The sequence below is a fragment of the Amblyraja radiata genome, chromosome 31, assembly GCF_010909765.2.
Source record: "Amblyraja radiata isolate CabotCenter1 chromosome 31, sAmbRad1.1.pri, whole genome shotgun sequence".
Classification (NCBI taxonomy): domain Eukaryota; kingdom Metazoa; phylum Chordata; class Chondrichthyes; order Rajiformes; family Rajidae; genus Amblyraja; species Amblyraja radiata.
The window spans coordinates 16,663,994-16,690,611 of record NC_045986.1 but is presented as its reverse complement, the minus strand read 5'-3'; the positions used below and the strand labels follow the sequence as shown (position 1 = coordinate 16,690,611).

At 47.4% G+C, this 26,618-nt stretch overlaps 1 protein-coding gene across 1 annotated transcript in view; it reads left to right on the top strand.

The window, feature by feature from the left end:
- LOC116990284 (protein polyglycylase TTLL10-like) overlaps positions 1–25,672 on the top strand; it is a 29,418-nt gene extending 3,746 nt beyond the window's left edge. Inside the window, exons 2-10 of the mRNA XM_033047792.1 lie at positions 10,615–10,733; positions 13,056–13,176; positions 14,745–14,833; positions 17,323–17,491; positions 19,064–19,235; positions 19,982–20,122; positions 22,761–22,877; positions 24,928–25,021; positions 25,140–25,672. Coding sequence (XP_032903683.1) covers positions 10,615–10,733; positions 13,056–13,176; positions 14,745–14,833; positions 17,323–17,491; positions 19,064–19,235; positions 19,982–20,122; positions 22,761–22,877; positions 24,928–25,021; positions 25,140–25,648 — 1,531 coding nt within the window. The 3' untranslated portion in view covers positions 25,649–25,672. The remainder of the gene's footprint in view (positions 1–10,614; positions 10,734–13,055; positions 13,177–14,744; positions 14,834–17,322; positions 17,492–19,063; positions 19,236–19,981; positions 20,123–22,760; positions 22,878–24,927; positions 25,022–25,139) is intronic.
- The last annotated feature ends 946 nt before the right edge of the window (positions 25,673–26,618 follow it).

Genomic DNA, 26,618 nt, shown 5'->3' with positions numbered 1-26,618 from the left:
AGGCCTCTATTCCTTGGAGCACAGGAGAATGTAGGGTGATAGAGGTGAATAAAATCATGAGAGGAATAGATTGGGTAAATGCACAGAGTGTCTCTTGCACTGAGTAGGGCAATCGAGAACCAGTGGACATAGGTTTAAGGTGAGGGGGGAAAGATTTAATAGGAGTCTAATGCCCCTGTCCCACTTAGGAAACCTGAACGGAAACCTCTGGAGACTTTGCACCATACCCAAGGTTTCGGTGCAGTTCCCGGAGGTTGCAGGTGGTTGCCGGAGGTTGTAGGTAGTGGAAGTAGGTAGGGAGACTGACAAAAACCTCCGGGAACCGCACGCAAACCTTGGGTGGGGCGCAAGGTCTCCAGAGGTTTCCGTTCAGGTTTCCTAAGTGGGTCAGGGGCATAAGGAGTAACTTTTTTATACAGAGGGTGGTGAGTGTATGGAACAAACTGCCAGAGGAGGTAGTTGAGGCAGGTATTGTCACAACATTTAAGAAACATTTAGACAGGTACATGGATAGGTTAGGTTTCGAGGGATATGGGCCAAACGCAGGCAGGTGGGACTAGGGTGGATGGGACATGATGGTTGATGTGGGCAAGTTGGGCCAATGGGCCTGTTTCCACACTGTATGGATCCAGGATTGGCACCAGGGCAGGGTGGGTGAGGAAGGACAAGGTCATCATCATTTCCCAACCCACAGAGTGAATGAATAGCAGCATGACCACTCTGGCTCCTGACGGCTCTGGGACTTTCCTAAACTGTGAAACTGGACCAATTCTTCCCCTTTCACTGGGGAACAGCGAGACGGAAGGGGAGGACTTCTCAAAACTTCTATTACCTCGGTACACGCGATCTCCCTGTCGCATAGAGCAAGCAGCACACCGCAGCACAGAACCGAGAAGTCCACCATCAGTGTGTCCCTGGGATCAGCTGCTTCCCTCACAACACTTGCTGCCCGTCTTAACACAGTGTTGACATCACAGTGCCCTCGCAGTGGGGTGGGGGAGGGTTTGCAGAAAAAGGAGAGGTGCTGGAGGAACTTAGCAGGTCGGGCAGCATCTGTGGAGGGAAAGAGTTGACATTTCGGGTCGAGATCCTGAATCCATCCTAGCTGAAGGATCCCTACCTGAAGCGCCGACTGTCCATGTCCCTCAGCTTGCCCCGTTGACTTCCTCCAGCTACTCTCCTGTTTATGTGCTCCAGATTCCAGCATCTGCTGTCTCTCGAGCCTGCGCGGGTGTTGATGGATCAGGCATTGTCCAAAGTGATTAAGACCCCTTTGTCAAGCACGCAGACAGCTGCCGAGTGGGGATAATCCTGACAGTCGATCTCAAGCTCTGCGTACGTGTCACAAACCACTGCTGTCCTGGGCTAACAACAGAGGTGAAGCATTTCACTGAAGGGGCACCCAGACCGATGATGCCATGGCTTTAACTCCAGATGAAAATTACTATTCCAACTCTGGAGAATTCCGGAACCACTTCCTTCGCAGTCTGCTGCTCCTCCCCGATGTCAAGCTGCGACAAAAATCATCAGGTTGGTGCCAGTTAGCCAGTGTACCAGGAACCTGGCCTCCTCCTAAGTCAGTGCCAGTGGGATCCTTCCGCCCTCCAGAGCAGGACTACTGTCAGTGGGTGCTTGGTGGGCAGCATCGTTAGGATGGGCTGAAGGGCCTGTTTCAGGGCCTACATCTCCAGGCTCTGGCATTGTAACCTGGTCACACACAAGCCCAGATCTTCCCTGACAGCGCGGAGTGTGTACCACCTTTCCCTCGCCAAGAGTCACTTCCATTATTCCAGGGTTTATGTGGCTTAGTTTTAGTGTAGAGACACAGCACAGAAGCAGGCCCTTCGGTCCACCAAGTCCGCGCCAACCAGCAATCCCCGCACACTAACACTACCCGTCCTGTCCTAGGGACAATGTTTTACATTGATACCAAGCCAATGAGCCTACAAACCTGCACGTCTTTGGAGTGTGGGAGGAAACTGGAGCTTCCCGGTGAAAACCCACGGGGAGGATGTACAAAGTCCGGACAGACAGCACTAGTAGTCAGGATCGAACCCGGGCCTCCGACACTGTAAGGCAGCAACTCTACCGCTGCACAACCAATGCCGCCCTGATGCTTGAGTCAATTATGTTACTCACTCATGCCAGGAGTCTGCAGCTACTACCCAATCCATTACCCTCATCAGAGAGAGTTAGATATAGCTCTTAGGGTTAACGGAAGCAAGGAATATGGGGAAAAGGCAGGAACAGGGTACTGATTCTGGATGATCAGCCAGACCTACCGGTGAATAGCGGTGCCTACAAAAAGGGGCGAATGGCCTACTCCTGCACCTGCTTTCTATGTTTCTATAACTTTGTAATCATCTATCGCGTCACCCCTCAACCTCTTAGGAAATAGGTGCAGGAGGAGGCCATTCGGCCCTTCGAGTCAGCACCGCCATTCATTTAGATCATGCCTGATCATCCCCAATCAATAACCTGTGCCTGCCTTCTCCCCATATCCCTTGATTCCACTAGCCTCTAGAGCTCTATCTAACTCTCTCATAAATCCATCCAGTGACTTGGCCTCCACTGCCCTCTGTGGTAGGAATTCCACAAATTCACAACTCTCTGGGTGAAAAAGTTTTTTCTCACCTCAGTCTTAAATGGCTTCCCCTTTATTCTAAGACTGTGGCCCCTGGTTCTGGACCCGCCCAACATTGGGAAAATTTTTCCTGCATCTAGCTTGTCCAGTCCTTTTATAATTTCTAAACAAACCCAGCCTAAATGGCCTCTCCTTATAACTGAAATGCACCAATCTAGGCAACATCGTGGTGAATCTGATCTGCACATTCTCCAGAGCAGTCACATCTTTGCAGAGGCTGTTGACCCAGCCGTACCACAGCCTGCCTACGTTGTAAACTTGTGTAGGGAGGACCTGCAGATGTAGATGCTGGCTCATTCCAAAGATAGACACAAAATGCTGGAGTAAGTAGGGTGGCCCAGCGGTGGAGTTGATGCCTTACAGCGCCAGAGACCCCGGGTTCGATCCTGACTATGGGTCCTGTCTGTACAGAGTTTGTATGTTCTCCCCATGACCTGCGTGGGTTTTCTCCAGGTACTCTGGTTTCCTCCCACACTCCAAAGACGCACAGATTTGTAGACTAATTGGCTTGGTAACATTGTAAATTGTCCCCAGTGTGTGTAGGATAGCGTTAGTATGCAGGGATCACTGGTTGGCGTGGACTCGGTGGGCCGAAGATCCTGTTTCCGTGCTGTATCTCTAAACTAAACTAAACTAAACTAAACTCAGCAAGTCAGGCAGCATCTCTGGAGAAAAGGAATAGGTGATGTTTCTGGTCGTGACCCTTCTTCATTGGGTCTAAAGAAAGGATCCCACGCGAAACGTCACCTATTCCTTTTTTCCAGAGATGCTGCCTGACCTGCTGAGTTACCCCAGCATCTTGTCTCTATCTTGGCTCTTGTATTCTGTGCCACGGGTAATGATGGCAAATGTTCCATATGCCTCCTTCACAGCCTGTTGCCATTCACAGGGGTCTCTGGATTTGTAACCCAAAGTTCCACGGTCCATCAATTATCCCTAGGGTCTCACCATTTACTCCTCATGGCCGTCCCTGATGCATCACCTCACAGTCCCCCCACTGATCCTCTCGAAATCTCCACCATCTCACCTTATATTCTGCTCCAGAAAATCTCTTTGTGCAAGAAGGAACTGCAGATGCTGGTTTAAACCGAAGATAGACACAAAAAGCTGGAGTCACTCAGCAGGACAGGGAGCATCTCTGGAGAGAAGGAATGGGTGACGTTTCGGGTCGAGACCCTTCTTCAGAAAATCTTTGTTGCTCAGTATCAAACTTTCTTTGATGACCCGACTGTTGAGCGTCTCATGGTTAGAGAAATGCTGAGGAAATGCAATCTGTTGCTGTGGTGGAGAGGTCATCATGTGGAATGGATTGTTTCCCTCAACTGCAGAGGTTGGAGGTGGATCCAATTAAGACATTTAAAATGATAGAGGATTTTGCCTGATGGGAAGAAACTGCTCCCTCTGGTGGGGGAGTACAGAAAGGCAACTCCTCTCAGAGACAGTGGGAAAGAGAACTCTTAGATCATTGGAAATTTTCAGTTGATATTGTTGGATTGTTGTTAGACGAGAGTATTTCGGAAGCTGGAATTATTGATGCTGGGTGAAATGCTCCTGATCCTATTGAACAAAGTCAGGCTTGAGGGACAGACCATCTTCCTTCTATTTGTCAACACAGACAGCATCCACGGTCAGAATTAAAGCCAGCTCTCTTGTGTTGTGGGGCAGCAGCTGAACCAGCTGCACCACTGGTGCTGCCTTAACGATCCTTCTGCAGAATCTGTTGCCCACGTTACAAAGACCTGTCCTCTCCTGTAACAACCACGCTCAATTAATGCACAGCCTGGGGAGGAAATGGTCAGAATAGAAATGAACTCGCAACCAGTCAAGTCAAGTCAATTTATTGTCCTCAGAACAAGTACGGAGGTACAAACACATGAAAATCTTGCTTGCAGCAACATCCCAGGCATATAGACCCAGACAACAGACACATACAAATGTGTAGGGAGGAACTGCAGATACTGGTTTCCAATGAAGATAGACACAACATGCTGGAGTAACTCAACGGGTCAGGCAGCATCTCTGGGGAAAATAAATAGTTGACGGTCTGAAGAAGGGTTCCGACCCAAAACATCACCTATTCTTTGGTCAAATATAAATCATACATAAAACTATAAAAGGCAGTGAAATGGAAAAAGACGGCAAAAACAAGGCATTAGGGCAAAACACTGATGGAAAACAAGTCCACAGTAGTGCAAGAGGTGATCCGTAGTTTTCCATTGTTGAGGTAGGATTAGGGTCGTGCAGGTTGGTTCAAGAGTCTGATAGTTGTATAAAGTACTGTTCCTAAACCTGGTGGTGTGTGTTCTCAGGCTTCTGTTTCTCTTGCCCAATAGTAGCAATGAAAAGAGGGCAAGACCATCTTCTTGGGGATCCCTGATGAGGATCATTCATTCAAACCATTTCAATAAGTGGATATAAGTGCTACCAGGAGATAGTCATTGAGGTAGGCCACTGTGCTCTTCTTGGGTAGAATCACCTGTAGTACGATGGATGTCTTTTTGAAACATGTGGAAACAGACCACAGAAGCAAGAGCTGGAGATGTCCTTGAATGCTCCAGCCAGTTGGTCCGCACAGGCCTTTGGCATTGGCTAGATATGCTATCTGGGCCAGAGGCTTTGCATGGATTCACCCTATTGAAGGTCATTCTGACATCGGCCGCAGAGACTGAGAAACCAGGTTGATCAGTGGTTGTGGAGGCTCATGTCGGTGTCACTGTTCTCCCTTTCAAGGGGTGTGTAAGAGAAATTGAGACCATCGGGAGTGATGTGTCATTGCCACTTAAGCCACCTGGTGTCGTCTTGTAAGAGGAGATCGTGCGCAAGGCTAAATCCAACGTTGCCCCGACCATTCCCATCTCCCAGCTTTGTAGCCATACAAACGTCTGCCATTATATCCGAGTTTACATAAAAATCTTCTTGTCCCCGTCCACCCCATCCCCACCCCTATTGCCCTGTGCTTGCTAATCCACACGCAGATCCCATTGATCTCATTTTATTGATCCCTCCGTGTCACCAGCCTGTTTCTGACAAACCTTCCAAACCTCAAACAAGTGCTCCTCCAAATCTGGCCTCTTGTTTGTTGTTGGTTTGCTTGCTCTTGCCATTGTTTGCTTTCCCTCAGTTCCCATGTTCCTCTCCCAAGCCTCCACTGAAGTGCCTGGATATTATTACTGATAAATGGGCTAGAGAGGCAGTGGTTATTGCAGGGTACAGAATCGTTGCATCATTGACTTGCTGGTCATTTCTGCATCTAATGGATTTATCAATGGTAGGTTTTTGTGACATGTACCTAGTTACAGTAAAATTCAATGTTTGCATGCAACGCAATCTTACTACACGTAAGCACCATCATACATATGTACAAAAGTGAAAAAATAATAGATTACATCGAGACAGTACACAAGAATCACTACGTTTCAATAGACAATAGACAATAGACAATAGGTGCAGGAGCAGACCATTTGGCCCTTCGAGCCAGCACCGCCAGTTTCTGGTGCCATCAAGTTTCAAATTCTAAACGATGTAGGGTATTACCTTGGCCTTAAAGGCCTGTTGTCCTGTTGGCGGCTGTGGGTCTGCGTTTCAGGGGTGGGCCTGGCCTGGCAATGTTGTCGATGTACTCCATCGCCACTCCGCCACTCCCTGCCGCTGCGGGCAATGACTGATCCACACGCTCGGCCTCTGAGGGTTCTCCTGCGGCACCCAATCCAATCGATCCACCGGCTGTTGTAGGACCTCCAGTGGCCCATTCCATCAACACATTCGACCAACAGTGGTGAAGCCATCCATGCCTGCTGGCTACCCTCATGGGATGCAATGCGGTCATCTGGATTAAGCATACACGGTCTAAGCACAAAACACCTGCCAAAGTCTCCAGTATTTTGAATGCTTGCAATACGTAAAACCTACTAAAATGTGATCAATAATTTTAAAAGAAATAAAAACTGTACATAACTATTCAAAACACTTAGCAAAATTGTCTCACCATGGTCACTCCCACTTCTTCCCTCTCCTTTCAGGCAAGAGGTACAGAAATGTGAAAATGCACACTGCCAGATTCAGGGACATTTTCTTCCCAGCTATTCTCGGGCAACTGAACCATTCTATCAACTACTAGAGAATGGTCCTGAGCAGCTAGCTACCTCATTAGAGGCCTGCAGACTATCTTTAATCAGACTTTGCTGGACTTTATCTTGCACTAAATGTTATTCCCTTTATCATGTATCTGTACTCTGTGGAAGGCTCGGTTGTAATCATGTATAGTCTTTCCGCTGACGGAATAACACGCAACAAAATCTTTTCTCTGTACCTCGATACCTGATAATAAACTAAAGTAAACTAAACTAAACATTAAATTCTGTTCGAAATAAATAATAAAATAATAATAAAATAAAAAATAAAAAAAATATTCTAAATTAAACCAATTATTAAAGATACCATGTAGTTAACTTTTTCCCTTGTAAAACTTTCCCCACTCGCCAAATCTGGGATCGAGATTCCCAAAGTATGCACTGGGAATCCGGGAGAATTGAATCCTACCGTGGAATCGAACATCAGAGCAAAGATCAGGAGACCATTGTCGCAGTTCTGACATATTTGGGTCATCCCCATTTACACCGAGGTCTCACCGATGCTGCCCCCTACTGGGAGAGCTAGATTAACGTCTAGTAACAACAATGATTGAATTGAATTGAATTGAATTGAATGCCTTTATTGTCATTCAGACCTTACGGTCTGAACGAAATTTCGTGCCTGCAGTCATACATACATCATACAATAATAACAACAATAAACACAAATTAACACCACCACAGTGAGTCCTCCAAGCACCTCACTGTTGTGGAGGCAAAAATCATAGGGCTGCAGTCTCTTCCCTCCTCTTCTCCGCGCTGAGGCGATTCCCCACCGGGCGATGGTAAATCAGTCCCGCGGCTCACCGAACCCCGCAACGGGCCGACTCAAACACCGCGGCCCGGGGTGGTCGAAGCTGCCGCCCTCCAGTCCAACGTACGCAGCCGCTGGCCCGCGGCTCAACCCCGGACCCAGGTCGCCGCCGCCAGAACGCCGTCCCAGCCACCGGAGCACTATTCCAGCCCCGAGCCGGATCGCCCTCACGTGAGGGCCGCTCCTCCCTCGGGCTGGGCCACTCCGACGGGAGTGCCGTTCCTCCCTCGAGCTGGGCCACATGACGGGAGTGCCGTTCCTCCCTCGAGCTGGGCCACTCCGACGGGAGTGCCACAGCCCCTCACGGGAGATTCTCGGCCCCTCGCCAGGCCGTCCTCACGGGAGCACAGTTCCAGCCCCGAGCCGGACCGCCCTCACGGGAGCGAGCCCAGGGCGAGTCCTGACAGGCTGCCTCCGGAGTCCCGAGGTCGCCAGCTCCGCCATTAGGCCTCAGCGCAGACGGAGGCAGAGAGGGGGGGTACGACGAAAAAGTCGTATTCCCCCCAAGGGAGAGACAGCAAGCCCCGTTTCAACCCCCCATCCCCCCCCCCTCCCCACATAAACACAACCTAAAAACCAAAACAACAACTAGACAAAACAGAAAAAAACAACACAAAAAAGTAAAGACAAACGGACTGCAGGCGAGCCGCAGCCGTTCCCAGCGCCGCCACTTCCGGATGACATTAGCCTGAATGTTCCAGCACATTAGTTCTGCTTGGTTTGCATTTGTCTGAAACTAATTGCTTCCTCCAGGTTTAGTTTAGTCTGAAGAAGAGTCTCGACCAGAAACGTTACTCGTTCCTTCTCTCCGGAGGTGCTGCCCATCCCGCTGAGTTACTCCAGCATTTTGTGTCTCCTTTGGTTTACAGATTCTGTTTGAATCTTTTATTGTGAACTGCTGCCCCACCTGATGACACCCAGTAGAGATGAAAGTCCCAGTGTTAGAAGAATAGAGAATGAGGTGGGGGTGGAGGGAGGTAAGGTAGTTGGAGTTTCTGGGAGGGTTTGGTTCTTGATGATCATGGCTAACACTTCTTTCTTGTTTGCCTTGGAACTGTTGCACCTCACCGGCATCGACCACAGCTCAACACACTGAAAGCTCCCACTCAACATCCAGCATCACTGACCACAAGCCAACAGACTGCGCTGGTTCCAAGAACTTCAGGCACCGGAGACCAGAGGACCTCAAGGAATACGGCCCTTTCTATTACGCCGGAGGTTCAAACGGAGCAGATCTGTATGTACATCAAGTTACTGAGACCAAACTAGCAGCTTCTAAAATACATGTGGACAGATATGTGGATAAGAAGGACTTAGAGGGCTATGGGACAAATCCTGGCAAATAGAACTCTTAGCCCAATATGCCCGCTTGATTGGCATGGACAAGGTGGGCCAAATGGCCTGTTTCCCTGCTGTACAGCTCTATGCCTCTGAATGCTAATGCTCAGATCCCAGGACCTGCGCCTTGGGGTAAGGGACAGGTTGAAGGGAGAGGGAATGCAGAAGGTTCTGATCTTCCAAAATTCCCTGGAAGCATCCAGGCAGATTGGAAATTCACAAATATAATGCCCTTTTCAAAAGAAGGTCCGAGAGGTGGAAAAGGGGAACCACCAGTCAGTTATCCTGACGTGTGTAGTCAGGAAAATGCTGGAATCTGTTACTTTGCAAGTACATTGAGAAAATCACAATGTTATTATTCAGTGATATAGAAAAAGTAGTGTAGATGGGTTTCCAGAGGACAGTCAATACCAGAGGCATCTGGTCATAGAGTCATAGAGTCATAGAGTGATATAGTGTGGAAACAGGCCCTTCGACCCAACGGCCACACGTCCCAGCTACACAAGTCCCACCTGCCCCCATTTGGCCCGTATCCCTCCAAACCTGGCCTAACGATGTACCTGTCAAATTGTCCACCTTAAACCTTGGACCTCGTCCTCAATTCACCTACTCTGGGCAAAAGACTCTGAGCATCTACACAATCTATTCCTCTCATTATTTTATACACCTCTATAAGATCACCCCTCATCCTCCTGCGCTCCAAGGATCATCCTCCTGCGCTCCAAGGTATTCAGGGTAACACCTTGACATTGATGGATAATTAGTTAAAGAGCAGGAAACAGCAAAGGGAGATAAAGGGGAATTTTATTGACGATTTAGATGAAAGGAGAGAGGGTTTTATGTGCATTTGATGATCATGCAAAGATACCATCAAGACAGGGCAGATGCAGGGTGTTGACACAGCCAAAACTCACACAACCTCATTGCCTGAGTCAACATAAGTTATTTGTGCCCATTCAGGATGCTGTCCCAAGTAACCCTAGGATACTTCAAGCAAATCCTAGCAATTGACAGGTGGATACAGGTTAGGGGGTGATAATTTGCAGATGGATGGAGTAAGTGACAAAGGCTAGAGGTGAAATGGAGACAAAAATGTGTCGGATAAGGAAGAGAACTGAAATGTCAAGCCAGAGGGAGGGAAAAGGGTGGAAGGGGAGAGAAAGCATCAAAGGACTAGAGGATGGGAGATGAGAAATTGGAGGGGAAAGGGGTAGGATGACTGAGGGGGTGGGAGATGGTGGGAGAGATGGGTGCATACCGGGTTAGAAGAGGTGTAGGGGGCTACTACTTGAAATTGGAGAATTGATTGTTCGTAACATTGGGCTGTAAGCTACCCACACAGAATATGAGGTGGTGTTTCTCTTGTTTTGTGTAACCTCACTCTGGCAATGGAGGGCAAGTGCAGAAAGGTCAGTATGGAAATGGGCAGAGGAATAACGATGGAATGATCAGTGATGACCAAGCAAGATCTGGGATAATCTGGGATATCTCTGATAATCCCAGTTTTTTTCTCAAGAGGTTATAGAATCTAATCCATGCGGCCATTGCAAAATGTGATTGAGTCATTAGAGGAAGGTTTGCAGAGTCTGGGAGAGGGAGCTGGACACTGCCTTCGATTCTGCATGGGGTAAGTTGTGTTTGTCTCATGAAAATCCGGATGAAAGTCCAGCTGTCTCTCTTTGATGCAGCGTTGCCCACTACTGCGAGTTCAAGGGATGGAAGAGAATCTTCGACAATAACCGGGGCGACTACTTTCTCAAATGGTCAGAGTACAAAACACCTATCCACTACCTAAACTTCCGTGCAGGTAAGAATAGAATCAGCCAGCGCAGCTCAAGAGCTGGTGGAGACGAGGCACTAACTGGACTGGAGAGAGGTGAAAGTTGATTAAAATTCCCCCAAATTCATAATTTCGCTTTGAAAACTCTCATATTTCATTGACTCTGTGACTTTGGTTAAAAATGAAGCTTTATTTTCTTTGGTTATACCAACTTGAGCTTCACGGTTGTACTTTGTGTATCGCCCTTTCAGCACCCTCTCCACTTCTGTTAGTCAATTGTCAATATTTTGCTGTACGAGATCTGACACAGTTGAGTACCAGTGGCTTGTCTATCATGGAGTCTTTCATGAATTTCTAGAGTTAATAGAGTTGTATAGTACAGACATCGGCCCTTCAGCCCATCACATTCTTGCCAAACTTTTTTGTCCATCTACACTATCTAATTTTCTCTCATGAGGTCTGTATCTTTCTATGCTCGCCTATTCAGGGGTCTGTCAAATGTATCTGAACCTACATGATTTATCTGATTCCACCTCTTCTGGCAGCAAGCTCGAGATATCAAATATTCTTTGCGTAAAAAAACATTTCCCTTGAATCCCCTTTAAATTTCCTCCCTCTCACTGAAAATGATACCCTCTAGTTTTAGACACTCCTCTACCTTGTGAAACGGACTCTGGCCACCTACCCCATCTGTAACTATCATAATTTTACATACTTCTATTATGTCACTTCCTCAACCTCCTTCAACCCAGGGAAATCAAGCTCAGACTATCTGGTCTCTTCCTATAACTTAAGCACTTCAATCCAGGCAAAATCCCGATGAAATGTGTAGGAAGGGACTGCAGATGCAGGTTTATACCAAAGATAGAATGAAGAAGGGTTCCAACCCAAAACGTCACCTATTTTTCTTCTCCAGAGAAGCTGCCTGACCCGCTGAGTTACTCCAGCATCCTGTGTCTGTCCAACATCCTGATGAATCTCCACTGCACTCTGTCCAGTACAACAACATCCTTCCTATAGTGTGACAACCAGAACTTCACACAATACTCCAAGTGCTTCTTAAAACTATACCAATATCCCAACTGTTATGTTCTATGAACATAAGTGTGCCATATGCCTTTTTCTCCATCCTATCAACCTGTTTGCATTTCAAGGACCTATGCACTAGATCTCTTGGCCTCTCTGTTCATCAACATTCCTTAGCATCTAACCATTTACTGTCTGACCCTGATTTCTCTGCTTGTTGGGATTAAATATCATCTGCTAACACTCCACCCAATTCCATCCGATCTATATCCTGCTGTAGCTTTAGACTTAGCCTTAGACTATCATAACACTCGCACTATCCATAACACTAACAACGGAGGATCAGAGATATGCGGAGACACTAGATAATAATAATAATAATGGATGGGATTTATATAGCGCCTTTCTAATACTCAAGGCGCTTTACATCGCATTATTCATTCACTCCTCAGTCACACTCGGTGGTGGTAAGCTACTTCTGTAGCCACAGCTGCCCTTGGGCAGACTGACGGAAGCGTGGCTGCCAATCTGCGCCTACGGCCCCTCCGACCACCACCAATCACTCACACACATTCACACACATTCACACACAGGCAAAGGTGGGTGAAGTGTCTTGCCCAAGGACACAACGACAGTATGCACTCCAAGCGGGATTCGAACCGGCTACCTTCCGGTTGCCAGCCGAACACTTAGCCCATTGTGCCATCTGTCGTCCCAGCAGTAAGGCAGTAACTCTACCGCTCTGCCAGATAGACTTTTCTTTCTATGGAGCGGAGAAGGCTAAAGATAAAATGATGAAGATCATTGAAAGGGTAGATAGTGATGTCTATTTCCAGAGCAGTCATGTCCCCTAGTATCATTTAAAATGGAGAAATATTAGAAAGATCGGCGAACTGAGTGTCTTGGGGAAACACACAAAGGGGAGTTGGAGCCAGCATAGATCAGCCATGATCACATTAAATGGCAGCTTGAGGGGCCAAGTCTCACTCCTATTGCCTTGAGTATTTGCTGCTGTGAATACTGTGATGACCATCACTGGTGGGAAGTGAAATATAAATTGTGGTTCTGGTGAATTTCGGCATCTCGACATTATTATTCACTCACAAGTGTTCCAACGAGCACCAAACGCAGAAAAAGTACAGGGAGAAAATAAGGAAATGAAAGGAAAGATTGGAACGAGAAAGAAAGGGTGGAGTTTAATGAACCAAACATCTGAGATTTTTCATGAACAGCTGAAGTAATGTCAGTGAGTTCTGGGCCCGTGAACAATGCAACAGTCTTCCAGCTCACGTTCCTTTCCCTTGGTTTCTCTCATCCTGACAGGCAAACAGCTCTTAAACCAGATCCCAAACAACAGGTTCCTGACCACCAAAGGAGGTCTCTGCACTTCCCTCAAGGAGTATGAGAGAATAGTAATTAAGTATTCAAAAGGCAGGTGTTCACAGTGAGTATTATTTTGTGTTGGTTTGTACACCAATCAGTAAAACAACACACTGAGTGTGTCCTAACTAATGCTTTGAACAATGCTTTGAAACATCCTCTCCACATAAGATCAGAAGGTCAAAAGGGATAGGAGTAGAATTAGGCCATTTGGCCGATCAAATCTGCTCCGTCATTCAATCGTGGCTGATTTATCTCTCCCTCCTAATCCCATTCTCCTGCCTTCTCCTGCCTTCTCCCCGTAACCTCTGACACACGCATTAATCAAGAATATATCTATCTCTGCCTTAAAAATATCGACTGACTTGGTCTCCACAGCCTTCTGGCAAATTATTCCACAGATTCACCAGCCTCTGACTAAAGAAATTTCTCCTCATTTCCTTCCTTTAATTCTGAGGCTGTGACCTCCAGTCCTACTCTCCCACTAGTGGAAATATCCTCGCAGCATCCACATCCACTCCATCCAAACCCTTCACCATTCTGTATGTTTCAATGAGGTCCCCCCTCATTCTTCTAAACTCCAGTGAGTATTCAACATGACACTGTAACTCATACTTAAAATACCCCGGTCCATTACAGCAAGCATACCAGATGCCTTCTTCACGACATTATCCTGTTTGGCCCTTTAAGAGGGCTATGGACTTGTACCCCAAGGACTTCTATACATGGTGCTCCTGAGATCCCTGCCATTTACTCTATGCATCATTACTTACGTCAAGTGGTGGTGCATAGACTGCACAATGAACGTGCGTAACCTCACCCTTATCTGAATTAAATCTAATAAGCCATCGTCTTTCCATCTTTCGAGCTGAGTTACGTTTCCTGTTTCGTCAGACAATCGTTTTCACGATCTATGACTCAACCAATATTCATGTTATTTGCAAATTTATTTATCATAACCCCTACATTCCCAGATGTAGATACAAGGAACTGCGGATGCTGGTTTATAAAAAGTCACAGAGTGCTGGAGTAACTCAGTGGGTCAGGCAATATCTCTGGAGAACATAGATAGATAATGTTTCAGGTTGGGACCCTTCCCGACCCAGTCTGAAGAAGAGTTCCCACCCAAAACATCACCTATCCATGGTCTCCAGAGATGCTGCCTGGCCTGCTGAGTTACTCCAGCACTTTGTCTTTTTTTCCTCTTGGATTCTCATCCAAGTCATATATGTATATAAATCACCACAACAAAGCTCCCAGCATCGATTCCTGTGGAATACAATTTTTTCCGGTTTTCCCATTAGAGAAACAACCCTTCCCCAGTGTTTCCAAATAATTAAGCCAACTCTGGATCCAGTTCGCCATCACACAGGTTCCTTGTGCTGCCCTCTTCTGGATGAGCCTACCATGCGGTACCCAATGAAAAGCCTTGCAATAGTCCATGTGAACCATGTCAATCACTCCGCTTTCCTCAAATCTTTTCATCACCTCTTCAGAAGAACTCAACATTGTGGAGTAATTTATTGTACCTGGAATTAAGTGCTGTTCCTCATGACGTAATCTCATACTCAGCGTTCTGGAGGCTTTTTGTCTGATGTTGCTATGGACTGGCTCTGTTCTTCTATCCCCCAGTAAGGACATCAGATTGGACGAGTTTTTCCCTGCATCGTACCGCATGGACGTGAAAAGTGAGCGCCAGGCCTTTTTTGATGTCTTCAAAGGTAATAATAATAATAATAATAAATGTTATTTATGGGCGCCTTTCAAGAGTCTCAAGGACACCTTACAAAAATTGAGCATGTAGAGGAAAAACATGTAAGGGGAATGAAATAAATAGTAGAGACATGACTAGTACACAAAGTAAAGACAGAATTCAATACAAAACACAGTATGAGGCAATTAATGCTCAGATGAAAAGGGACGGGGACGTGGGGCTAAGGATAGGCAGAGGTGAAGAGATGGGTCTTGAGGCGGGACTGGAAGATGGTGAGGGACACGGAATTGCGGATCAGTTGGGGGAGGGAGTTCCAGAGCCTGGGAGCTGCCCTGGAGAAGGCTCTGTCCCCAAAACTGCGGAGGTTGGACTTGTGGATGGATAGGAGACCAGCTGATGTGGATCTGAGGGACCGTGAGGGTTGGTAGGGGGAGAGGAGGTCAATGAGATATGGGGGGGCCAGATGGTGGAGGGCTTTGTAGGTGAGGATCAGGATTTTGTAGGTGATCCGGTGGGAGATGGGAAGCCAGTGAAGTTGTTTGAGGACTGGAGTGATGTGATGCCAGGATTTGGTATGGGTGATGAGTCGGGCGGCTGCGTTCTGGACCAGTTGGAGTCGGTTGATGAACTCTTTCTTCCTCCCAATTGTTCTTCCACGTTTAATATTCCGATTATTCTACCCTTTCCTTCTTCACTGCCTGTCTACCTTCAGCTGCTTTCATGGGAACGATGTATTTGTATGCCATGGTCTCTCTGATCAACAACAGGTCCCAGGGGCCTGCTCTGGCACAAGGCGTAACTTCACATTTATCTGAATTAAAATTCAAATCCCCTTCCCTTGCCCATTTACCCAGTTGATCTATATCCTGTTGTGAACTGAGATGACTTCACTTTCCACTCTACCACCAATTCTGGCATCTGCAAAGATATTAATCATCCCCCTCCATTCTCCTCCAAATTATTTATATATACAGGTCCAGCCCAGGTTAGAACAGAGCTCCATTCCAAAGAAATGTTCAAACTTGAACAATTCCCAAGTCAGAATACAGCCGAGGTACACAAAAATGCTGGAGAAACTCAGCGGGTGCAGCAGCATCTATGGAGCGAAGGAAATAGGCAACGTTTCGGGCCGAAACGTTGCCTATTTCCGCTCCGTAGATGCTGCTGCACCCGCTGAGTTTCTCCAGCATTTTTGTGTACCTTCGATTTTCCAGCATCTGCAGTTCCTTCTTAAACACTCAGAATACAGCCATCTAGCAATAGATTTTAACAAAACACAGGCCAACCAAGGGTAATGTGTAGTATCCCTTGTAATAACAAGGAACTGCAGATGCTGGGTTGCCAAAGAAAGACACAAAGTGCTGGAGTCACTCACCGGGTCAGACAGCGTCTGTGGAGAACATGAATAGGTGACATTTCGGGTCATGACCCATCTTCAGACTGAAGGGTCCAGACCCAAAACATTACCTTTCCACGTTCTCTAGAGATGTGGCCTGACCCGCTGAGTTTGCTCCAGCATTTTGTGTCCGTCAACACCCTTTGTTCACCAGGATTCCCTAATCCTGCCCGCCTTACCCTCCACCCTGCAGGTACAGAGTCAGCTAGCAGGTGAGAGGCTTTCAAAAGTAAGACAGGCAGAGATCTGTGTCTTGAACCTGCTGTCTCCTATCTCACTTTTGAAAGCCTCTCAAGTGCCAGCTGACCCCTGCAAATCAACCTTGGCAAGTCCCTGACACTTTTGAAATTAGCCATGCCACAATTTAGGACTTCAACTTGAGGACCGGTCCTATCTTTTGCCATTGAAATTAATAGAATGATGGTCATTGACCCTGGGTCTCTGGTGCTGCAAGGCAGCAACTCTAATGCTGTGCTGCTGCCACCATGTATGGAAGATACATTGATGGAACCCAATCTGTAGCTAATGACCGCCAGTGCAATGGAAGAAAAGCAAGTCATTTTGTACAAAATGAACATAGGCAGAGTGCCGAAACTTGACTTTGGTTAAAGTCATAGAGTCATTCTCATCAGTTCTGTGCATTCCCACTTTCTCGTGCATTAACCTGATGGCGGACCGTGGACAATGTTACCAGCTCCTTCCTGATTTATTTAACATCAAATGTCCACTAAACTGTGACCCTAACAACAACACCCACCTTCTGCCCGCATTCATTATTCATCTATCTCAGCCATTCTATGGAGTATCACCTATTGATTGTCAGAGGCTAATGCCCTGGTCTGTGTCTCGGCAGATCAGCTTGTTCTGATCACTTTGGCTTTATAAACGTGAGGCACGAGAGCAAAGTCATTAGTCTCGCATCCCGTAGCCGTTCTCCCATCACCTCCAGCGACCCAGCGTGCCAGGGTCAGGGCCTGCACCTGGCCAAGCCGTGCCGGGATTCTTTAGGAACAGTCAGTCTCGACCAGAAGTGTGGTCGTCCATAGACATGTTGCCCGTGGTCGTACGGTTTTGTTCCTGCTTCTCATTCTTTCTCACAGACGGGCAGATTTGGATTTGTAAACCTTCCAACTTACAAGAGGGTCGAGGAATCTTCCTCCTGAGGTGCCGGGGTGACGTGAATGTGCTGCGTGCCAAGCTGGAGAGTATGGAGAACCTATTGACTAAGCCGGCTCAGTACAATTCCATCGTCCACAGAGTGGTACAGAGGTAACAAAGGGGCAACACTAATGGCTCAACGATGACGTTTCCAAACCTTCCATCCACACATATTCTCTTAACCGTGACCCCCTGCAGCAACCTTCAATTCCATTCAACTCGCCATCTCATTGCCTCACCCTCTCACCTCCGATACCTCACCTTCTATACCTCACCCTGTCCCTCAAACCCCTGTTCCTCATCCTCCCTTAACCTTCCGACCCTCAGCCCATCTCACACCTTCTCTCACCATTCGTCAATCTCCCCATCCTTCACCCTTCCATCTTCCCATCCCTGACCTTCCATCCCTCACCCTCTGTCCCTCAACCCCCCCCCCCGTCTTTCACCCCATCACTCTCCCTCCAACCTTCATCGTTCCTCTCCCCATCTCTCACCACTCTACCCCTCATCTCCCATCCCACAACTTCCAGCCCTCACCTACCATCACCAACCATCTGCCAACCCCTCTCCCTCAATCCCCTATCCTCCCCCCTCCCCATCTCAACCCCCATCCCTCAATCCTCATCCTCCACCTTTTGGACCCCACCCTTCCATCCCTCAATAGCCTCCATCCCTTGCCCCCCCCCCTCCCCCCCCCCCATCCCTTTGCTCTTACCCTTCACCTCCCATCCCTCAATCGTCAAACCTCACCTCCCATTCCTCACCCTCCCCACCATCACCGGCCCTCCATCACCTCTCATCCTGGCTCTTTCCAATGACACTGGAAAGTTAACAATCTGAGCCCTTCACGCCCTCACAGTGGTCTCAGAGATGGAACAGAAAAGTCTTGTATCCTCCCCTCCCATCCCCATTCCCCTCCACCTCCATCCCTTCCCTCCCATCCCCATCCTCCTCCACCTCCATCAGTCTTCTTTCATTATCTGATGCTCTTTTGTCTCCTTTTCACATCTAGCATTTCCCAATTACTTCACCCATGAGCAATCTAACCCCCTCCCCCTCCCACACCCAACCCCACCCCCACCTGTATCCACCGATCAGTTGCCAGGTTCCCCCCCCCCCCCAGGGAGGAAAGGCTTGTTATACGAGGAGAGATTGGACAACCTGGGACAGTACCATGCAGAGTTCAGAAGAACAAGTGATCATACTGAAACAAATTCTTATGGAACTTGTCAGAGTAGATGCAGGGATGGTTTTACCATAGACAGGAGGTCTGGAAACAGGGAGGGTGAGGGTTCGTAGACTCACATTCAGGGCAGAGTTAGAAGGAATTTCTTTACCCAGACAGAGATGGAGAATTTTTGGTCATTGGAAATCGGGGGATATGGGTTCAGTGCAGAAAAGGTGGAGCTCAGGTAAAAGACAACCCTTGATTTTATAGAATGAAGCTTGAGGGGCCAAACGACCTCCTGCACTTCCTATTGCCACTGCCCTGATGTAGCATGGCCCTTGCAGCCCCTTGAGGTACACTTCTCAGGGCAGCGTTGAGCAAGTAGTCACCACAGAAAGTGGCATCTACTGTATTCTAACCTCATAAAAGCAGGATTGATTCAAAGTCACAGAGTTGTCAGATTAGAAACACAGGGAATTAACCCAATTAGATGCCTGTATGTTTCACTCAATCAGATACATCGCTAGGCCCCTGCTGCTAGATGGCAGGAAGTTTGATGTCCGCTCCTACTTCCTGATCGCCTGCACCTCGCCTTACATGGCCTTCTTTCACCATGGTTACGCCAAGTCAACGTGCAACATCTACAATCCCTCTTCCGATGATCTGACAAGTCATCTAACAAATCAGGTGAATTGAACATGGGTAGAGAGCGGTCTCATTCCTCTCCCCGAAACTCAACGGGAACTGTCACCAGGGTGTTCAGGTTTTTCTTCAGTCTCTCACCAGAGGTGGTGACCAGAGGGCCAGAGCCTGGATGAGAGTCTGGCATCAAGTACCTCGGGCAAATGGGTAAGCCACCTCCTACCCACCCCCAAAGTGGCACAGACAAGCCCCATTCGACCCACAGTTTGGAGACCCCAGCAGGATAGAGTCATAGTCAGACAGCATGGAAAACAGGCCCTTGAGCCCAACTTGCCCATGCTGGCTGAAGATGCCCCATCTACATTAGTCCCACCTGCCCACGTTTGGCCCATATCCCTTTAAACTTTGGGCTGTTTCTCTATATTTGCCAGAGAACATGACCCTGGGTTGCAACAAGTTGGTTTGTTTGTTGTTTTGTTAGAAAGCTTGAAATAAGCAGATCCTCCAGCTGCCACGAAGATTGCTGCTTGCTCCCCTTGTTTCTATTTCAAAACAATTCCAGGTTTGGGACAGACATATGTTTCACTTGGCCCAGACTCCTGGGGAGGTAGGGAACTAGTGGGTCAATGCTGGGAATGCCCCTGAACTCAGTGATCCCAGTCTCCCTGCTCCCAAAGCGAACATTGTTGTCAGATGTTCAGCCTCTTGAGATTGACATCAGGTTCAGAAAAGCTACTTTGCCTCACCTTCACAATCCGTTAACTACACCTCTGACCTTTCCCCACCCACAGTTCATCCAACGAAAGAACCCCAGGTACAGTGAGATGAAGGAGGACACAATCTGGTCCATGGAACACCTGAACGACTACATCAATGAGAAGTACATGGAAGCAAAACGACTCCCAAAAGACTGGGTCTTCACTGTCTTTGCAGTGAGTGCATTGTGGTTGTCACCAGGACTTAGGTTTAGGTTTTAGATTTTCGGTTTATTATAGTTGCATGTACCAAAGTACAGTGAGAAGCTTACATGCTCTCCCAACAGGGAAGCATACAGTGTAGAATGTAGTTATGTGGTCATAAGGCCATAAGTGATACGAGAATCACGCCATTCGGCACATCAAGCCTACATCGCCATTCAATCGTGACTGATTTATCTCTCCCTCCTAACCCCATTCTCCTGCCTTCTACCCATAATTTCTGACACCTCTAGTTCTCAGACAGAGACATTAGTCCCATAGACAAAGTCCAATGTCCGCAATGGAGTTGAGATGAATCGGACACATTCAATGAATTACAGTGGGTGTAGTTTTATGGAAAGGATAAGGAGATTTGTGGACCTTTTCTTTCACCTACAGTATAGTTAAAATCTGGAACACGTTGTCTAAGTCACTGATGGAGGCAGACTCATAGAATCATAGAACTTAGATCACCAAATGAGACCTTTCAGCCCACCTTGTCCATACTGACCACCATGCCGATCCATGTTCATCCTATTTCCCTTTCATATCCAAGTAGCTGTCCAAATGCCTTTTAAATGTTGTTATTCACGCAATAAAAAGGCTTTTCACTGTACCTCAGTACAAGGTTTGATCCTGACTATGGGTGCTGTCTGTACGGAGTTTGTATGTTCTCCCCGTGACCTGCATGGGGAATCTCCGAGATCTTCGGTGTCCACCTACACTACAAAGACATGCAAGTATTTAGGATAATTGACTTGGTATCAATGTAAATTGTCCCTGGTGTGTGTAGGATAGTGTTATTATGCTGAGATCGCTGGTCAGAATGGACTCGGTGGGCTCCAATTCCCCTTGGAAGACTCTGCAATACCACACCTTCCTGGCAGTGAATTTCAGATCCTTGCATCGTCCCTACATCCCTCATAGTTTACAACTTTACCCCTGGTCCCGGAGGGGGCAACATAGCGGTACGGGCTTGTAGCTCCAACAATTCAGGTTCTAAACAAAGAATTTCACTGTGACTTGTCGCATGTGACAATAACCTATTCATTCATTCATTCATCCTTGTCCCTGGTACTGCCGGTGTGGGATTTGTATGTTCTTCATGTGACGTTACTGGGCCATATGTGATCCGGTTTCCTCCCACATCTCAAAGACATCTCAGAGATGCGTTGGTCGTTGGGTTAATTGGACATTGCAAATTGACCCTGGTGTAGGTGTTTTAGTTTAGTTTAGTTTAGAGATACAGCATGGAAACAGGCCCTTCGGCCCACCGGGGTCCACGCCGACCAGCGATCCCCGCACATTAGCACGATCCCACACCCACTAGGGCCAATTTTTCCATTTACCAAGCCAATTAACCTACAAACCTGTACGTCCTTAGAGTGTGGGAGGAAACCGAAGATTTCAGATAAAACCCACGCAGGTCGCAGGGAGAAGGTACAAACTCCGTACAGACAGACCCCGTAGTCGGGATCGAACCTGGGTTTCCGGCGCTGCATTCGCTGTAAGGTGGCAACTCTACCGCTGTGCCACCGTGACTTGCTGGTGAAATAATTTTGAATGTAAATGAACACGTGTGAGACAGTGGGTTACAGGAAGTAAGGGTGGGAGTCAAGCTGATGAGAATACTCTGAGAGCTGGAACAGAGTCAGTGAGCCTAATGTTGTCATGAAATATAAAGCTGATAAAGGGCCTCAGCTTACATCTGCCCATCCTACCCAACCAGCCATAGCCCTGTCCATCATCAAATCACCTCTCAACCTTCAACGTTCAGACCTCCCCAGTCTGACCTTGCCTGAGAGCAGGGACTGCAGGACACTTAATATAGACACAAAATGCTGGAGTAACTCAGCGGGACAGGCAGCATCACTGGATAGAAGCAATGGGTGACGTTTCAGGTCGAGACCCTTCTTCAGACTGTTACAGGACACTTGTTCTGATAATTTGTTTGATCACGCAATGATTTCCCCTCTTAAAGTAGTCACGAGTATAAGAACGTATATTAAAAAGAAAATTAAAAATCAGCAGATATTAGAAATCTGAAATAAAATGGAAAGTGCTGGAAATGTTCAGCTGGTCAGGCAGCATCTACAGAAGTTGGATCAAAGATAACATTTCAAGTCAATAGTACTTCATCAATCCTGGAGATGGGAAAAATTACGAGTGCTTTAGTCATAGAGTTAGGCAACACGGATACAGGCCCTTCGGCCCAACGTACGCATGCAGACCTAGATGCCCCAGTAATGCTAATCTAACCTGCCTATATCCCTCTAAATCTTCCCTATTCATGTACCTGTTCAAATATCTGTAAATGCTGTTATAGTACCTGCCTCAACTACCTCCTCTGGCAGCTCGTTCCATATACCCACCACCCTATTGAAAAAAAGGTTTCTCAGACTTAAGTTAGAGAGAGAGGGGAGCACAAGGGAGGGAGGGATGGGGAGGAGAAAGGATGGAGAGATGGAGAAGACAAGGGAGAGGGGGGGGGGGGTAGGGAGAGGAGGGAGGGGCTGGGAAAGCAAGGGGATGTCTGTGATGGGAGAGATCAGGGGTGTCCATTTAGTAACATTTATTTAAAAATGTGACTGAGAACTTTAACCTTTTCCAACAGAAGAGAATGCAAGAGATTATGACAACTTGCTTAAATAGTGCCAAGAACAAACTGGAATGCAAACTGGGCTTCTTTGACCTCATGGGCTGTGATTTTATTATTGATCAAAACTTCAAGGTGATTATAATTCTCATTCTCTTCCATTTTGGATTTTGCTGCAATGCATTCATTGGAAATTGTATTTAACAGGGAAGATACAGAATGTCCATCCTCAGAGAACCGGGACTTGAAGATTCTCACATTAGATTGTTGGTCTGTGCAGACTCGGTGGGCCGGAAGGCCTGTTTCCACATTGTATCTCTGGACTAGACCTGTCCGGATGCCTTTGAAACCTAGTTACAGTTCCTGCCTCCACCACTTCCCCTCACAGCTCAGATACAATCATTGTATTTAAGTAGCATTTGGACAGACATGAAATAGACACAGCATAGAAGGATGTGGTTCAATGCAGATACACGGGGTGGGTGTAGACGGACAAAGTGGTGGGCCGAAGGGTTGGTTTCTGTGCTATCCAACTCTTCAACTCAATGCACTGTGAACACAAAGGACACAAGGGAACCCAAAGGTGGGTACTTACACAAAGGACAACCTATCCTTCCCATGTGGAGAATGTTGGGCAGAACCAGGCAGAGAGCTCCTCAGAGAGGCAGCCCGACTAAAAACAAGGGGGTAGACAAAATTGCTGGAGAAACTCAACGGGTGCGGCAGCATCTATGGAGCGAAGGAAATAGGCAACGTTTCGGGCTGAAACCTTTCTTCAGACCTAAAAACAAAGGGGTTGCTTGGGTGCTTGGGAGAGGATCTGGAGAGAAGGATGTGGAGGTGGGGACAATGTTGATGAACATTGTGCATGGGCAGGTGCTAGGGACAAGGGTCAGCTCCCAACGATCAATGGTGAGGTTGGGGAGGAGGTGGGGGTTCAGTTGAGGAGATCTAGTTGTGTTATTGATACAGCATGTCGTCAGGTAATCAGCAGGGGCTGGATCCGGTGGTCAGGGACCACAGCCTCGGAGTGTTGGAGGTTCGTAGGAGAGGATCATGGAGTCGTAGAGTACTGCACAGAAACATGCCCTTCAGTCCATCATGCCCAAGGCAACCTAATTGGCATACTGGGGTAGTCCCATTTGCCTGCACTTACCCATCACCCTCAAAACCCTTCCTACCCATATATCTGCCCAGATGTCTGCTAAAGAGGGTGGTGGAAGCCTGAGGAAGGGTCAGTAAGTAAACATAGGGCAGCCTCCTCAGTCGGGGTGCCCAGTGTTGGCCTGTGGTCGACTGAAGGAGGAGGTTCTCCTGTAGGACATGGTTTCTCCTGAGAGGCCTGTGTATAGAGCACACTGCTCCTGTGAAAGCGCTGTCCAGATATGCATGGTGGGGCAGCTGTACAAAGCCAGGTTCTCCACAACTCACAACCCAGTGGATCTGGCTTCCACTCGGCAACTTCAGAAAGCAAGAGACATGTCCATAATATAATAGTGATAACGAACTGCAGTTGCTGGTTAATAAACAAAAGGACACAATGCTGCAGTAACTCAGCATGCGATGTGGGTCAAGACCTTTCTTCAAATGTCCATAGTTTCTATTTGTGATTTATTTTTCATTGAAGTTAAAGGACAAAGCTTCAAGCCATTCCAAATGCCAGGTAAAAATGTCCCATTTGTGGGATCATCATTTGCAAGTTTTTGCTGAATCTCTTCACCTTTAGCTTTGCATCCAGAAAGTCAGCCATTTCCACCTGTGGTCTGACCTTGTTCCTATTCACAGCACATAGTTCACCTGTCCTGCGGTGATTGAAAGATGAGCCCGCAGGTGGTTCACTATTGGCAGCACGGTGACGCATCAGATTCCTCATTCACATTGTTACAGAGAACTTCGGTTTGATCCTGCTGTCAGTGTGGAGTTTGCACGTTCTCCCTGTGACCGCATGGATTTCCACCAAGTGCTTAGCTCCCCTCCCACATTCCAAGGACATGCAGGATGGCAAGTAAATTAGCATCTGTAAAATTGCCCCCATGGTGGAGGGAGTGAATAAGATAGTGGGCAACATAAAACTAGCATGATCGGGTGATTAAAGATCGGCGTGGACTCGGTAAGCTGAAGGGCCTGTTCCAATGCTGTATCTATAAACTAAACTAAACCCTCTACATGTCTGATCTGTTTGCAGGTCTGGTTATTGGAGATGAATGCCAACCCATCCCTACAGAGGCACTGTTCTGTTCTGAGAACACTCATACCTCCGTTAGTGTACGAAACGCTTGGTAAGTTGGTCCTCACTTACATTGTTACAGTGGTGGATTCATGCAACAGTTGCAAATGATACAAGGCATAATCAAAAAACAAGTTGTAAGTCAAACTTTTTCCTCTCTTAATTTTTAGATTTAGTCATTGAGATATTCAAAAAGAGCAGTAAAGGAATATTGAATTTACCACTTGAGTCACAAAGAGATTTTGTTCTAATCTACAACGGCTGCAATCGGGGTCAAGCTTTGAAACCCGTGAGAGATGACAAGATTTCCCTAATGCTTCTGAAACAGCCAAAACGTGTAGTCACCAAGAAGCCCGTAAGGAAACAGGAAGCGGTCATGTCACTATCGGATGACGCTGCTGTAGAAAAGGACACGTTTCAGAAAGCCTCCACCCTGCTGTCCTGCAGCCAACTGCCCGTCTTGGCCCAAATCCGAAACCTTGTCTGCATCAGACCCACGGTTCACCCCAGCCCCTTCGCCGACAGCCACTCCCCGTACTCAAAGGAATGGAGACAGCTGCGCTCCAGCGTTGCCAAAGCGCTGATGAGCACCGTGCCATTTGTTCCTCCGTTCGGCAGAAAGTGTGCGCAAGTCCCTCAAAAGAGTAAAAGTCTGGAGAGCAACCTGATCCTCAAGTAGAGATCAGCTTGGCACTCCCTCAAACCCCCCAAACCATGCAGAATGAAGGCGTGGAAGATCAGAGTGAAGTAATGTGTGCAGTTTATTCTCATCTGGAGAACAAGGAGCAGAATGACTTATTATAGGGAAAGCTGCAGATTTACAATCAAGTTGCCGATTGCCGAAGAGAGAAAGCATGATAACATCTGTATGGTTAATTCATCTTGTCAAAGTAAAATCTGTCCCATTCACAGTGTCACCTGTCCATTCTCTGTCATTATTAGTTTCTGTACACAATGACTCAGTCCAACCACAATAATCCAACAAATGACACTTTCCTTCACTTAGTTTAGAGATACAGAGCAGAAACAGGCCCTTCGGCCCACCAGAGATCCCCGTACACTAACGGAGCGGCATGGTGGCGCAACGGTAGAGTTGCTGCCTTACAGCGCTGCAAGCGCCAGAGACCCGGGTTCGATCCAGAGATCTTCGGTTTCCTCCCACACTCCAAAAACGTACAGGTATGTAGATTAAATGGCTTGGTGTAAATGTAAATTGTACCTAGTGCTGGTCGGTGCAGACTCGATGGGCCGAAGGGCCTGTTTCCGCGCTGTATCTCAAAACTAAACTAAACCAAACTAACACTATCCTACAAATTGGAACAATTTACAAATTTTACCGAAGCCAAATTAACCTACAAACCTGTACGTCTTTGGAATGTGGGAAGAAACCGGAGCACCCGGGGAAAACCCACGGGAAGAACATACAAGGTAGACAAAAATGTTGGAGAAACTCAGCGGGTGATGCAGCATCTATGGAGCGAAAGAAATAGGCTGAAGAAGGGTCTCGACCTGAAACGTCGCCTATTTCCTTCGCTCCATAGATGCTGCCTCACCCGCTGAGTTTCTCCAGCATTTTTGTCTACCTTCGATTTTCCAGCATCTGCAGTTCCTTCTTAAACAGGAGAACATACAAACTCTGTACAGACAGC